The 15,724-nt window shown below is 47.4% G+C and overlaps 1 protein-coding gene across 1 annotated transcript in view; it reads right to left on the bottom strand.

Moving 5' to 3' along the window:
- Nucleotides 1–393: 393 nt before the first annotated feature.
- The window catches only part of FHL2 (four and a half LIM domains 2), a gene marked incomplete at its 3' end in the record, with an annotated part of 29,135 nt that continues 13,804 nt past the window's right edge, over nucleotides 394–15,724 (bottom strand). Inside the window, exons 3-5 of the mRNA XM_080711313.1 lie at nucleotides 8,579–8,748; nucleotides 5,330–5,516; nucleotides 394–545 (exon numbers count right to left, since the gene is read on the bottom strand). Coding sequence (XP_080567439.1) covers nucleotides 394–545; nucleotides 5,330–5,516; nucleotides 8,579–8,748 — 509 coding nt within the window. The remainder of the gene's footprint in view (nucleotides 546–5,329; nucleotides 5,517–8,578; nucleotides 8,749–15,724) is intronic.

Genomic DNA, 15,724 nt, shown 5'->3' with positions numbered 1-15,724 from the left:
GTACAAGACTGCAGATACCAACTCTTCTCTATGCTATATAGATCTTGGAAAACTTTGAAATTCGTGACATATGTTAATTGCGCATAAATAGGCAGTGAGAAAGATGCGTTTATAAAGACATCATTCAAAAGGATTTTTATGCTCGGATTTGTCTTCTTGATTACAAGAATTTCAAACCATCTTCCCACCTCGTGTTTACCTAAGGGTTTTAGCCTGCCCTGGGACTGAGCTAGTATGCAGGATTAAAGGGTTTAAGCAAACCTGAAGATCACTGGGAAGGAAGCAAAAGAGGAAAGTCTCCAGGTGGCTGGTGGGAAACAGAACACAGCATTGCCTGGCTGGGGGAGAACAGAAATCCGTGCAGGGGCTTGGGAGCTGCGGGCCGCGTCGCCTTCAGATGTCTTTCCCACAGTCGGGGCACAGGATGTCGTCTCGCTCCGTGAGGAAGCCGCGCCCCACCAAGGACAGGGAGCACTTCTTGCAGTTAAAGCAGTCGTTATGCCACTGCCGCTCTTCAAAGGAGATGTACTTTGTGCCTCCGAGTCCTGGGAACAGAGAAAACATCAGACCAGGGGAAGAAAGGCAGGGAGGAGGAATTAGTGAGAATGGGGCCACCGGGGCTGGGAAAGGATTTGGCTCTGACCCAATTCAGCCGTCTTTATTTTTCTGTTATGTGGCACTAAGGACCAAACCTGGGGCATTCTACCTCCCCGCTAAACCCCCAGCCTTATTTTATTTCTTATTTTGAAACCGTCTCACTAAGTCGCTGAGGCTGTCCTCAAACCTGCGATCCTCCTTGTCTCAGCCTCACAAATAATGGGATTACCAACAGGTGCCACTGTGCCTGGTTCATTTCAACATTTTAATTGGATAATCTGGATACCATGAGTTTCTAGTCCAGTGACTGCAAGCTAAAAATTTATATATAATCAGCTACTAGGGATAGCCTTGAGGAGCTCCCAGAAGAAATAGATATAGAAACTGATGCCAAAAGGATATGATAAATATTGTAGAAAGAGGGCCCATTGTTTACTTGTTTATTGGTATGTTTTCCCATTAAATGAAATGAGAGCAGAGAGCAGGTTTCTCTTACGCCTTTCCTGGGCCCACGTGTCTGGTATTCAACCATTTTATAATTTTAATAGATGACGCACTAAAGGGAATTAGAGGAAAAGGCTGTCTCTGGAATGGCCAAGAAAGGGCTCCTCAGGAGGTGTTGGGGATGAAGGGACGGATGTTCTTGAAGAGGGAAGATCCTAGGATGAGCCCCCAAGCACAAGCTGGAAGGGTACAGGTAAGTGAGTGAGAGAAGGGCCTCGTGAGGCGGAGTGTGGTGGTGGAAGATGGTGCTGCTGACACAGGCGGGGTCAGGATTCTGGGACTGTTAGGGAGTGGATAGATAGAGCCACTTTATTTTTATTGCAGTGCGGGGGCTTGAACCCGGGCCTCATACGTGCTAGGCAATCATTCTACCACTGAGCTCCACTCCCAGGCTCCAATATTTTTTAACCAAGAAAAGTAGTAATTTCTTTAATTTCCACTGCTTAACTCGTTTCCACTGCTTAACCTCAAATGTTTAGGTACATGGGAAAAGGATTTTTACACTCAAAAGGATTTTTATGCTTGTATTTGTTTTTTTTTGTTTTTTTTTGTTGTTGTTGTTTTTTTTTTTTTTTTGGTGGTACTCGGGTTCCTGGAAGCTCTTCTACCTCTGGGTTACACTCCCAGACCTATTTTTACATTTTTATTTGGAAACAGGGTCTCCTAAGCCAGCACGCGCGGCTGGCTTCAAACCTGTGAGATCCTCCTGTCTCTGCCTCCCAAGCGTGGGGATTACAAGCGTGCGCCACCACGCCCGGCGCTTGTATTTGTTTTGATTACAAAAATTTCAAATCATTTTCCCACCTCGTGTTCACCTAAGGGTTTTGGCCGTCCCTGTTTAGGTACATTGATTGTTAATTATGGCATCAGAGGCCATTGCCCGCCCTGAAATAACACAGAACCAAATACATGGCCTTAGCTCACAGTTGGTCCTCTATTTTAGTGAAAGGTGGATCATGGGTTCAATTTGCAAAGTGTTCTTTCCAGAAATAATAACCCACCACATTAAAAACAAAGCAACCACACTCTTACTCCATTTCTGATGGTCAGAGGCCTCTGACATACAACTCCCTATTACAACTTAGTTGTTTAGGCTGACCTTGGGCAGTAGATCCTCTATAGGGGAGGCATTTGGGCTATTCCTCCTTGGTGCATTAGTAATGGGAATGGAACTTGAACCCAGGTGAGTTCTACAGGTTCCTGTGCCTTCTAGTATCTCTGTTACTGGTGTAGTATGAACTAGCAAAGTTGGTCAACTCTTTTTTTTAAACATCATATGGCTCTAAAAAATAATTGCTGGAGGTGGGGATTTAGCTCAGTGGTACTGCATGTGCTTAGCATGTGTGAGACACTAGATTTGGTCCTCAACACCACAAAAAACAAAATCCCCCCAAAATAGTTACTCCAAATAGCCATTATTTCCAATATATTGATTGACCTTCCTAATTCTAGACTCAAAAGTACTATAAAAGACCTACAGACCACAGAGCCTGTGCCTTAAACAAGTGCCTTAAACCAGTGGTTCTAACTTTTCTGCATCTCCGAATCATCTGGGCAGCTTTTATAAACTCCACTACCAAGGTTAGATCTCATTAAACCATAACACAAGCATCAGTTGTTTTTAAAACTCCCTGGGTGCTTTCAATGTACAGCCAAGTTGGAGAACAAGTAGTGCAGGTGACACTTGAACGTGAATGAGAGACAGGGGCTGCTGAGGGTTGGAAGGTGGTTTTCTTCTTGGTATAGGGTTATTTGCAAAGCCAAGAAGAAAATTCTAAGACAGCCAAATACGGGCTTCCTCTTCCTCTCACCCTGGTTAAGTTCTACATCACGGAGCTGGGGCCAAGGAGAAGCAATAGTAGTAATGAGAGAAAGATGAAGGATGCTACAGGTGCCATGCAGGGGAGCGGAAAGCCTCCTTTAGAAACTCCACTTTGGCCTCTGAAATGCCGGCAAATATGACAAGCGATAGAAATGAGAGCCTATGACAGCCCGAGGGAAGGTTTCCCCTGCAGGGAAGGTGTGTGAGCAGCGTTTCTTCACTACGTTGCATTCCGTAATGTTCCTGTGAACTCTGGGTTATCATCTACTGAACCACTGCTCCTAAGAGAAACTCACGAGTTAGGTTCCTGTGAGCCTCTCTGGTTCCAACATTTTTTGTCAACTGGTCAGTATTAAACGTTGTTTTATGCATGTGTTTAAAGACAAGGCACCTTATTTAATATGCCATAGCTTCGTTAACATTGAATTTATGGCCACCGGCACTGATTCCTGCTGGAATGAAGCTCCTTTAACATGTTCTCTGTAAGACATCAGTGTTCTGGGGTTTAAGGACATTAGGTGGAATTTGGGGAGCCATTTTGAAGAGCAGAAGCACAAAGATTACAAAAACGTGAAGAACGTGTCACTAAACAGACTATGGAAAGGTTACTTATTTACGGGACGGGAGCTGGACAAGAAAGCAGGCCACCACCTCGTGGGGCCTCAGATGGAGACGCGTGTGTGCCACCGATCTCTGTGTGTCTGCAGAGAACTTCAAAAGTATCTGGGAACTGATATGGGGTTACAAAGCAAGTTTTAGTGAGTAGGCAAGTTTGCAAATTTGGACTGTTGTGAATAATGATCCATAATATTTCTATATGAATTAAATACTGCTGCACATACAGGCTGACATCAACTGCTGATTTGTGTAACAAAAACCATTTAAAGTTTAAAGAACAAGAGTTATAAGGAAGGAACTAGTTGAGACTTCATCTAAAATCTCAGTCTTGTGCATTTTTGGGAAATATGGCTAAAAGGATATTTTAGCTGGAAAGTTTCTTGATATGTTCTTGGAAAGTAGTCAACTGCTTTTCAGAGAATTCTCCTGTTTTAAAGGTAAGTTTTTTTGTTTCTTTGTTTTTGTTTTGTGGTACTGGGGTTCCTGGAAACCCTTCTATTTCCGGGCAACATTTCTAGACCTATTTTTATATTTTTATTTGGAAACAGGGTCTCTTAAGCCAGCAAGGCTGGCTTTGAACCTGCGTGATCCTCCTGTCTCCGCTTTCCAAGTGCGGGGATTACAAGTGTGTGCCATCACGCCCGGCTAAAGGTTAAGTTTTATATTTCCACTTTTCTACTTGTTTTTCTATGCTATTATAACTGCAATTAACATCCATATCTAGTACTTTACTTTGAAAACAGCTTTTATGTAGATTAGAATACTTTATAAAGCTTAGTTTTATAAACATTCCCCTCAACAGATGTTACTGTGAAGGCCACATTAAGTGAGCATGTTATCGTAGGAGGACATTTCCTAGGGAAATGTGGTATAGAAGCATACAGAATCAGATGTCTTAACAGGGGAAAACTTAAATTCTATTTTCCTTTATATTTTAATTTTATGGGGGAAATGTGATGAGCTCTGGATCACACATCAGAGGACTGTTCTAGTGGCCTGGGAAGGTGAGTTAGCAGAGTTAGTAAACTTTACTCTGGACCCGAGGTTGTGGTGGTGCAGAAGTCAAGGGAAAATGCACAGGAGCGTATACATATGTAATTACGTTGCAGAGACACACAGGAAAGCCAACTGCGTGGAGTACGGTGTGCGAGAGTTCTCTGCCGTCCTTCCCTGGTGGAGATGAAGCCATCAACTGAACGAGCCACGGAAGTTGGGAAGTGTGATAGAATTCTAACACTTTTCTCTTTCCATCCGGTCACTGATTGGTGCAGCAAGATGTGGACTTTGGTCTGAAGGCATCTATTCTCCATTCTGAGTTTCTCTGGCATGTATTTGAGCCTAGGTCAGTGCCTGGTCAACCAGCCAATCAGATGTTGGCCTCTCACTCGACAAACTACTTGCTCTCTGCCGCCATCCAGCGGTGGCCGGAGGTAACAGAGCCTCGCCAAGCTGCCGACCGTTAGGAACCCAGGTCAATGGCTAAGCAGGAGAATGCCAGTTTTCACGGTGCTCATGGTGCCAGCACTGATTTGCAGACTGCATTTTGGGAGATAATTCAACCCAAAGCAGAAGCAATCAACCTGAGAACAGGCCCCAAGAGTTGTCAGTGAGCAGATGTGTTGGGGAGAGGTGGACAGTGACCTGCTGAAGCTTTCTCATTGCATGGAGTAAAATACGGTGTAAGACAGGTGTGCTGGGATCTCAGGAGGCCTCAGGATATCAACGCTATGCCAACGTGCCCGGTCTTGTATAGGTGCCCTCTGGCAGGGGGTTCCCTGGGACACTCACCGCTGATGGGGTTGGTACATCCCGCACACTTCTTGGCATACAAGTCGCAGAAGCAGGTCAGGCAATAGGCGAAATCGTCCCGGGCTGTGAAGCGCTGGCCCGACAGCTGCTTCTTGCAGGCTGTGCACACGAAGCACTCCTTGTGCCAAGGCTGGTCCCGGTAAGTGACCCCTCCCATGGTGATGGGCTGCGGGGACAAGGAGAAGAGTGAGCAGCCTCCGTTCCTACCCAACACCCTCCGTCTCTGCTGCCGCCATTGCGTGATGCAGAGCCTCGCCCACCCAGAAAACATCCAGTTTGCTAAAAAGCCATGAAGAACCTGCTGTACAAACTTCAGTCTCCCGGTGTTGCCTCTTGGGGTGGGTTTTTTCACTGCAGTGCGGTGGTCCTGGGCTTCCTGTCAGTGACCCTGCTCCCTGGGTAGTTGCCCTGAGCCCTTCACAGGTTGCAGAGAACCCAAATGCGATGACACGGGGGTACCCGGAGGAGGGAGGCAATGTCAGGGAGGTACCATGGTCGAAGGCCACATCAAGGACCCTGGGTCTGAATCCGGGTCCTGTGCTGCACCAGCCATGTGGCTGGGGACAAATCTCCGCAAATGATGAAAGCCCATTAACTTTCTCCCCATGAAGTGGGAGTGATGGAGGGCCAGTGAGCAAATCCCTGGCGAGGCTCCTTAAAACGCCAGGCATCGTGAGCCCTCCCAGCAGCCCCAGAGCCCAGTCTATTGAGCCAGCCCTGGAGCAGAAGGAAGAGGCAGGAAGGACTCGTGGGACTGGCGCCTGGCAGGGCTGCAGGACTCACTCCATCCTCCTCCGCCCTCCACACTTAGGAGTCTTGTGAGAAGAGGCTGAAAACTGATGACCGGGTCATCATCATCCCCTCAACTCTGTCTAGTATTTTCCTCCAAGCGTTGCTTCTCACACTTGTTGAAGCAATGGATAAACAACAGAGACCTCGGCTAACAGAACTGCAGCATCCGAAGACAGAAACGCCTCAGACTTGCACTCCGGTGCTCTTAGATTTTGGACAGTGTGACAATATTTGGAAATACCTCTGGTCCTTATGTCAAGCTTGTGAAGTAAGACTTAGAGCATTTGCATTCTACAGCCGCGTAAACAGAATCAGGAAAACGTAGACGTGACTTGTCCAAGAAGGAACCAGAATTTGGGACTCCCTCCTTTTCTGTGTTCTTAATATTAAACCATAAACCACAGTGTGCCTATAAATTATCCACACTCCCAGAAGCGGAATTTACTTATGGAAAGCATGTCGGGCGCCCTGTATCCCTCTGTATCCCCATGTATCCATGTGGTATAAAACATTGCCCCGGCCGGGCGTTCTCTCCCTGGCTCTGGATTCTGTGCCCTCCACCCTTCCCATAACACATCAGCTCACTCAGAAGCATCCCGGCCTAAGCTCCACCTCCTTAGAGCATCCCTCCCCAAGCAACACCTGGCTGCCCCTCCTCAGGTGAGTCCGGGTCCTCCTGCCACTTACTGTGTTAATACTCGGTCCTCCTCCACCATGGACTACGTGACAATAAGCACCTGCCAGGGTGGACAGGAGGGTGTATCTCCACTTAGGTTAAACTTGTGTCTGGGTCTGTCTTGTCCACCATCAGATCCCCAAGGCCCTATACCCTGGCGCTCCATTCCTGCCAGAGGAGTGACATCTCTGGTGTGAACACTCCGTGTTTAAGGAACAACTTTATCCTGCGTTGTGCATGTTGCCTTCATTTCTGCAACCGACTAGATCGCACAGTTGGGTGGGATGACGGGAAGGGGAAGCAACTCAAAGGAACCGCCCTGGAGCTTGATGAGCCAAACAGACAGGGATGCACAGAGACGAGAGCTGCCAACCAAAAAGCAGGAAGGCGAATTCAGCCTAAGGATGAAGTGAAAGAGAGTCCTTCCCAACAGCGACCTAATGCTGAGGAAATGACCCACCACTCACTCGACCCAGAAAACGCCACAAAATCATGCAAGTCAAGAGAGTCAGACCTTCATGTTCATTATGAGAACACCTGTGACCTGCTCAGGCTCCCAAGAATATGTGTATCCGAAAAGCCACCAAGTATCTGAAAGATGTCACTTTACAGAAGCGATGTGTGCTGTTCTGGCCTTGCTATGGTGGAGTTGGCAGGTGTGCCCAGCGGCCCCAGAAGGCTGTCAGGCTTTTGCTGCTCATGCTTACAAGCAGGGAGTACTGCTGAAATTATGAGTTCTGGTGACTGAGAACATCCAGGTGAACCAGCCCACGAGGCTCCGCTGCACTTAGCCCACAGCTAGATTAACCCGTGTCTGAGCTCCCCCCTGCCGCGTCGAGATGATCCACTCTGAAAAAGACCGAGTTGCTCCTGACTCAGAAGGGAAGGTTGCACAGCAGAGACATCCCAGGGGAACCAAGGAGACAAAACAATATGGGGCAGGTCTAGATTCAGCAAAAGACCAATGCAAATGCAGGAGAGGGCGCAACTCAACAGGCTGGCACAGCCTGGCCTGTGTGGAGACCCCGGAGGCGGCACCGTCCACACAAGTGTGGAAGAGCAAGAGAGGGCACGGCAGAAAGTGAGGGCATGGTGGGCGCAGCCATGCGGCAGGAGGTAGCTTCCTACAGACGTTTGGTTTTCCTCCCTCTCTCTCCTTTCCCCTCCCCTTCCTTTTTTTCTTTTCTTTTTATTATCCTGGTCTTTGAACATACCAGGCAAGCACCCTACCACTGAGTCAACCCCCAGCCTTTCTTTGACAGAACCAGGACAGAAACAGCATATAATCAAGTAGATAAATTTAAGAAATGATCTATTGCCTATCCATGGGCAGACCTTCTCTCCTTCTCACATCTTCTCTCTTCTCTTTTTTCTTTCCCCCCTTTCTTTTTCCCTTCCTTCTTCCCTTTCCTTCTTTCTGGTTTCTTACTTATTCCAGATCAGCTTTAAAAAGATAGCTTCGGGATCGAGAGTCCTCCTTCTCTCTAACATCAAGCCATGAACATGACAACGATATTTGGAAGTGTTCTTGAAGGCAGGGCTAAAGGGTTTTTATCACAGCTCAGTAGTGCTCATGTCTTTGAAAGGAGGACTGGAACACAGACCCCAGGTACCAGAGCACCTGGAATGGCACGTGTTACTCTCAGGACATCTAAGTATTGTGGGCATCCTTTCCTGCAGAAGGGGAGACTTGACCTGGCAGACAGACCATGGAGGCAAACCAGATAGAACATGCAGGGTCAAGGGAGAATTAGACATACCTTTTTGCACTGAACACACTGCAGGGCGTATTGCTTCTCATAGCAGGGCACGCAGAAATTCTGATTGTCTTTAGGGATAAAACTCTTGGTTCCGATTGGCTGTTGACAGCGATGGCAGATGAAGCAGGTCTCATGCCAACTGCTGCCCTTGTACTCCATCTTGCGGGTACCTGTCACGACAGTCAAGAGGACACCGCAGTTACCTTTAGTGTGGCTGGGAGGCCCAGTGATCTGCCTTCAGAACCTGCCTCCACTCAGTGTAGTGATGGAGAGAGTCACTTCAGCTATCCAAGGTCACCTCTAACTGGTGATAATTCCCATTTTGTGCAGGGCAAGGCCATTGTCTTTTGATTCATTGCTATGCATCCAGCTCCTAGAACAATACGCGTACATAGGAGTAGATGACATTTATTTGTCAAATATGGTGGTTAGGTATGTTAAATGAAAAAAAACAAAACACAAGACTTTCTCAGCTTTGTAAAATAGTAAGAGAAATTAGGCACAGCCCAGTGCAGTCCTTATGAAGGGTGACTTTTAGAGTACAGAGACAACAGCTCCCCTTATGTGTGGTTTTATTTTCCATGGTCATGGTCAACCTTGATTAAGTGGAAAATTCCAGAAATAAGAAATTCACTAGTTGTACATTATTCTTAGTGTAGAGAAAGGCTCTGCTGTTCCATCCAGGATATAATTCATCCCTTTGTCCAGAGTATCCACGCTGTATATGCTACCCACCTCTTGGTCACTTAGTAGCTATCTCAGCTATCAAATAGACTGTCATGGGATCACAGTGCTTGTATTCAAGTAGCCATGATTTTACTTCATAGTAGCCTATTTTGCTATTCTAATAGTTGTTCCATTTTATTATCAGTTATAATTAATCTCTTACTGTGCCTAGTTTATAAATTAAGCTTTATCATAGCTTCATTATGTATAGGGGAAAAAAAAACCCTTCCACAGCACATATAAAGTTGGCCATATGCTTTCAGGCATCCATGGGGGGTTTTGAAACATATCCCCCAAGGAAGGGAGGACTGCTGAGCATTCTCTAGTTCCACCTCTGCTAATGAACACCCCTTCTGGCTCACAGAGATGGACTGGCTGTGGTGTGGGTGATGTGGGAGCCCGAATCCGTGAGGCTCTCCCACCGCACTCACACGCAACTTCCTTCCCTGGCTGAGGGAACCAGTAATGATGTGCCTTTGTGGTTATATGTGCTGTGCTATAATTATAATCTAGACTGGCATCGCTTGGACATTTCATTCAGCGATGCTCTAGTCCTGTGATGCCCTGTTTTCTTTTGATAACTATTGTGATTTGATAGGTTTCTATCACTCCTCCAAGTCAACCGGAAATCCCAGTGAACGGAAACACTTTTCGGCTTCCTCTATCACCACCATCTTTGATTTTACTGCAAACGCACACTACTTTTTGACTCCTTATTTTTTCATACTCTGTCACCCTATATATGCACTCTTTCAGAGAGAGATAATTCAAGACAAAATAAATATGCAATCACCTTTCAGATAAAGCAGAAGTGAGTAAAAAAAAATCATTTGAGAGAAAAGTAATGTAATGGGCAAAGAAATAGAAAAGTGTTTCCAATACAAGGGGTGGCTCAGGGGCCCGTCCACTAAGTAGGGCCCGCGGGCCAAATCAGGACTGCTGCCAGCTCTAAATGAGGTTTTATTGTTGGAGTTGTCCTTTCATCATCATCATCATCATTATTTATATTTCAATGCTGGGAACTGAACTCAGGGCCTTGTGCATGCAAGGCTAGTGCTCCGCCACTGAACCACAGCCCGGCCCTTATGTGGGCCTTACCGGAACACAGACATACCCATCCTTTTGCTTCCACTGTCTGTGGTTTTTTCATACTACTCTGGCAGAACAGTTGATTAGCTGATTATTGTTGTGCAGAGTATTTGTAGTGATGGTGACAAAGACACTGTGGTCTTCCAAGCCCCAAACAGGTATCTAGTTGTCAATGGAAGAGTTTCGCCACCCCCTGGGGTCCCCTACAGGATGGGGACTGTGGAGGGAGGGGTGCTCCATCAGACTTCAGCTGGGCTCGGGGAGTGCTGGGGCAGGAGGCTGAAGGGGAGGGCCTGTTGCTGGCCAGCTGGCAGCACACTGAGCTAATGCAGGAGCCTACGACCTAGTCTTCAGCTCTCAGTCCCAACATGAGAGATGTGGTCTGAACGGCCAAGCCCAGGGCTGTATGTATGTGAGCTGGCTAGGGAGGTTGGGCAGGGGGTGCCTGTGTCTTAGGTACTTAGGAATTCGTGAGAATTATGAAATAATTATTTTGTTTAGGTGTCATTCTTGGGCCACTTTCTTACTTTCTATTCTTCCAAGCCCAGGCATTGAGATTCCCCCTGGCATAGACTATATAAAGTATGCGTAGCCAGGCATGGTGGCACATGCTTGTAATCCCAGTGCTTGGGAGGCGGAGACAGATCATAGTGTCGAGGCCAGCCTTAGCGACCTAGTTAGGTCCCAAGCAACCTAGTGAGACCCTGTTTCCACATAAAAAATAAAATAAGGCTAGGGGTGTAGCTCTGAAGTAGAATGCCCCCCCTGGGTTCAATCCCCAGTATCACCACCAGCAAAATAAATAAATAAATAATAAATAAATTAATTAATTAAGTAAGTAAGTATGCTAGGCATGGTGAAGCATGCTTATAATCTAGTACTTGGGATGCTGAGACAAGAGGATTGCAGATTTGAGGAGGGCCTCAGCAATTTAGTAGGACTCTGTTTCAAATTTTTAAAAAAGAAGCCGGGCGTGGTGGCGCACGCTTGTCATCCCCGCGCTTGGGAGGCAGAGACAGGAGGATCGCGCAGGTCCGAAGCCAGCTGCGCACGCTGGCTTAGGAGACCCTGTTTCCAAATAAAAATGTAAAAAAAATAGGTCTGGGAGTGTAGCCCGGAGGTAGAAGGGCTTCCAGGAACCCCAGTACCACCAAAAAAAAAAAAAAAAAAAAAAAAAAAAAGAATAAAATGAAGCTGAGAGTGTAGCTCAGAGGTAGACTTCTCCTGGGTTCTATCCCCAGTTCCACAAGAGCAAAAGAGAAAGAAAAGAAAAGAAAGAAAGAAGAGAGAAAGGCAGGCGGGCATGTGTGTGTGGTGTGGGTGGGTAGGCACTGTGTGTGAGAGAGAACTCAGCATGGTAACCCATAGTGATCTTCAAAGATGAGGTACACAATCTATGGAATTCAATCCTGGGGCAACAGATCTTCAAATGAAATTTACATTAGCGTGGTTCGAGGACAGCCTCAGCCACTACCTAGTGAGGCCCTCTGCAACTTAGCGAGACCCTGTTTCAAAATAAAGGAAAAAAAAATAGGGCAGGGGGTGTGGCTCAGAGGTCCAATGTTTCTGGGTTCCATCCCCAGACCCGCAAAAAAAAGAAAAAAAAAGAAAAAAAAATTACATTAGCAACTGAAATCCCAGTAAAAATGGGGGAAGGAACTTAATGGACATTTTATTTTATTTTAATTAATTTTTTTTTGCGGGTCTGGAGATGGAACCCAGGGGCATTTGACTTCCGAGGAGGTCAATTTTTTGGCCTATTTTTAATTCTTTAATTTGAAACAGGGTCTTACTAAGTTACGGAGGGCCTCACTAAGTAGCTGAGGCTGTCCACAACCGTGATCCTCCAGTCTCGGCCTCCCAAATGCTGGGATTACAAGCGCGCGCCACCACGCCTGGCTGGATGGACATTTTAAAACGATTTTCCTTGGCCGCCAGGGATTTCTTCTGTTCTTTGCTCTTAATATGTGACCTTCACCCTGATCAAGCAGAAGTCAAAAGGATGCCGTCAGTGAATACGGGGCAGTGATGACTCTCACTAAAGTGAATTCCGGGAATGTCTTGGACATGCTCTCCACCAACGCCAATGCCTAGGGAGCCGTCCATGTCCACGCAGGGAATGCACCGGGCACGTGGAGCCCAGGGAGGCGGTGCCTGCACGTCTGAGAGCCAGGGACCTCCGCCAGGCCTCCGGCTGCGGTTGTTACACAACACGGCCAGCAGGTGGCAGTAAAACTCCTTCTTTGAGAGGCTCGGGCTCAAAAGCCAGGAGCCAGAAACTTTGGGGAGGAGATTAGAATCTCTGTTTCCCCGGAGCCTGCTCAGAGTCTGTGACACATCCCCAAGAAACACTGCCCACGGGGCTCAGAATTTAGTTAATGAGAGCTGGTGACCCCAGCACTGGACTTTTTTTTTTTTTTATGGAATTCTAGCTTCCTTCTGTGGACTTCAAGGATTAACCTATGTGGGCTAAGGGGCCGGTGGGGGAGTTTTTCCACCAAGTAAAACACTGGTACAGTCTGGCGAATGTTACCTGAATGACACAAGTCATTACCAGACTGGCCATCAGGGGCGTGCACTTAACGATGCATGAGGAGGGCCTTGGGGATGAAGCATCCCTCCTCCAGGAGAGGAGAACGAGCCCATCAGCTGCAGCTGGCTGAGGTTACACAGCAAAGAAGGACCCCTGGGGCCCCGGCTCCTTGTCCGTCTCACTTGGACCACATTGGGATACCTCGTTTAAAACGATCCCAGGAATACTCTCTTGCACCTCACTGGTGAGGTTATGCACACTCAAAATATACCGCGGCTCCTGGTCTTGACACCTGTAGGGCGCAGCACCAGCACCCAAGCAGGAGGAAGCCGGTTCCTCATCCACTTTCTCCTTTACCTGTTCTCGTGAAGTTTAAGCCTCTAAGACGCAGCATGCAGGGCCAGTGCTGAGCAAGTATGAACTCTGCAGTATGACTGAGCAAGTATGAACTCTGCAGGCCCTGTTCAATACTGTCTTCTTCACTGGTAGGACGAGACAGTGGGCTTTAAGGTTCTTTAAGGTAATTTATGCTGAACAAGACGATGCTTGGATTGGTTCATTCTCAGACTGGGGCACCTCCCTTCAGAGTTTACACAGTGCACCATGGCTTAGTGAGAAATAACCTCCCTTCCTGGGCATCGGGCATGTAACTCAGTGGTGGAGCACTGGCCCAGCACGCCCTGGGTTTCATCCCTGGTATTGCAAAAAACAGCAAAACGAAACAACACTCACAAAACCAGAAACTGCAAATCACCTTCCGGAAGGATCTTGCTTGTGCAGACGGGCCCAGTTGTTCCCTTGCAGAAGCCAAGCCTACATCTGAACTTTCATCCAGCTCCAGAGCCTCCCCCCAACCCCTGCTCGTGGCCTCCCCCAAGGCAGAAAGGATCCTAACATGGCCCTGGCCTCCAGGGGAGGATAAGGGAGGACAGGGAGAAGCCCAGGGACAGGATAGATTTACTTTAAAGAGGGCAGAGTACTGCGGAGGGAAAACAAAACACAACAAAAACCAGGTAGGTGTGAAGCCCCCCACCCCTGTGCCTGAAATCCCTGTACCTGGAGGCTGAGACTGGAGGATCTCAGGTTTGAGACCAGCCTCAGAAACTTCCCAGCGGGAGCCTCCTTAGACTTCTGTCAAGGAAACTAGCAAAGATTTCTTTTGCTGTTCAGCCCCTTTGCATTGCTTCTTGTGAAAAAGCAGCTGCGTCCTGAACAGGACTCCCCATGGGCCAGGACCACAGATCCGTCGGCCTGGATCCATACCAGTCTCGGCTGTCATTCCACTGGCGCACTGTGCCAGGCTGTCTACCTTCTGCAGTGTTCCCGCATCTCCGAGGGGCTTTCCTGCCTGGAGTCTCCAGCTCCCGAGGTGCCCACGCAGCTCTGACTTCCCCAGCCCAGCCGTGGCCCAGACAGTCGGGGCAGTTTTATTTAATGTCATAGCTATTTTTCGACCGTGATAACCAGAGACATATAGTAAACCATCTTACTGAAGGCCTCATTATCGCCTTAAAATTTCTCACCCAATCTGTCTTCCTTAAATACTCCCCCTACATGCTAGTCTCTCGCTCAGAACTCTCCAGTGCCTCTTCACCGCCCCAAACACACAACACAAACTGAAAATAAAACAACTGCCGGTGGTGATCTGAGCCTCCCACCAAAGGTCAGAGTGCCGCTCCCAACTTCCCCCAGGAGCTGAATTCTCCTCACAGGTCAGGACACTCTACAGGGGCATTCAGGGGGCTGCCTGGCTTGTGAGATCGGTATTTGTTCTTTTGAAGTTATGAGCTCAAAGCCCTGAACTTGCGTTCTTCTACAAAACATATTTTCTGTTAGTTGCTATCATGAATATTAAAAATTCCTTTTAGCCAGACATGTTGATACACACTTGTAGTTCCAGCCACTCAAGAGGCTGAGGCAGGGGATTGCTTGAGCCAAGGAGTTGGAGTCCAGACCTTGACTCAAAAAAAAAAAAAAAAAATAGCCAGGCATGGTGGCACACACCTGTAATCCTAGTACTTGGAAAACCAAGACAGGAGTATTGTAGGTTCAGAGACAGCCCAGCAAGTAGTGAGACTCTTGGCAGCCTAGAGAGACCCTATTTTTTTTTTTTTTTTTGCGGGTCTGGGGATGGAACTCAGGGGCATTTGATTTCCGAGCTACACCCCCCGCCCTATTTTTTATTCTTTATTTTGAAACCGGGTCTCACTGAGTTGCAGAGGGCCTCACTAAGTAGCTGAGGCTGTCCGCCAACCGCGATCCTCCAGGTCTCAGCCTCCTAAATGCTGGGATTACAAGCGTGCGCCACCACGCCCGGCTGAGAGACCCTATTTAAATTTAAAAAGAAAAAAATCTAGCCAGATGTAACGGCGCACACTTGTAATCCCAGTACTTGGGAGGGTTTACAGACAGCCTCAGCTACTTAGGCCCTTTGCAACTCAGTGAGACCCTGTTTCAAAATAAAGAATAAAAAATAGGGCTGGGGGTGTAGCTTGGAGGTAGAATGCCCCTGGGTTCCATCCCCAGTACTCCCACACACACAAAAAAATGTCTGTTAAGAGGCATTCGTGTTTGCGATCTACCTTATCACTCTGCTGTTTATTTATTTATTTATTTATTTATTTATTTATTTATTTATTTTTTGGTGGTACTGGGGGTGGAACCCAGAGGCTTTCTACCTCTGGGCTATACACCCAGACCTTTTTTATATTTTATTTGGAAACAGGGTCTCGCTAAGTTGCTGAGAGCCTAAGTAGCTGAGGCTGGCTTCGAACCTGTGCGATCCTCCTGTCTCAGCC

Source organism: Muscardinus avellanarius (assembly GCF_963383645.1).
Source record: "Muscardinus avellanarius genome assembly, chromosome: 15".
In the NCBI taxonomy this organism is placed as follows: domain Eukaryota; kingdom Metazoa; phylum Chordata; class Mammalia; order Rodentia; family Gliridae; genus Muscardinus; species Muscardinus avellanarius.
The sequence above is the reverse complement of the archived record's forward strand: the minus strand, read 5'-3'. Positions and strand labels throughout refer to the sequence as shown.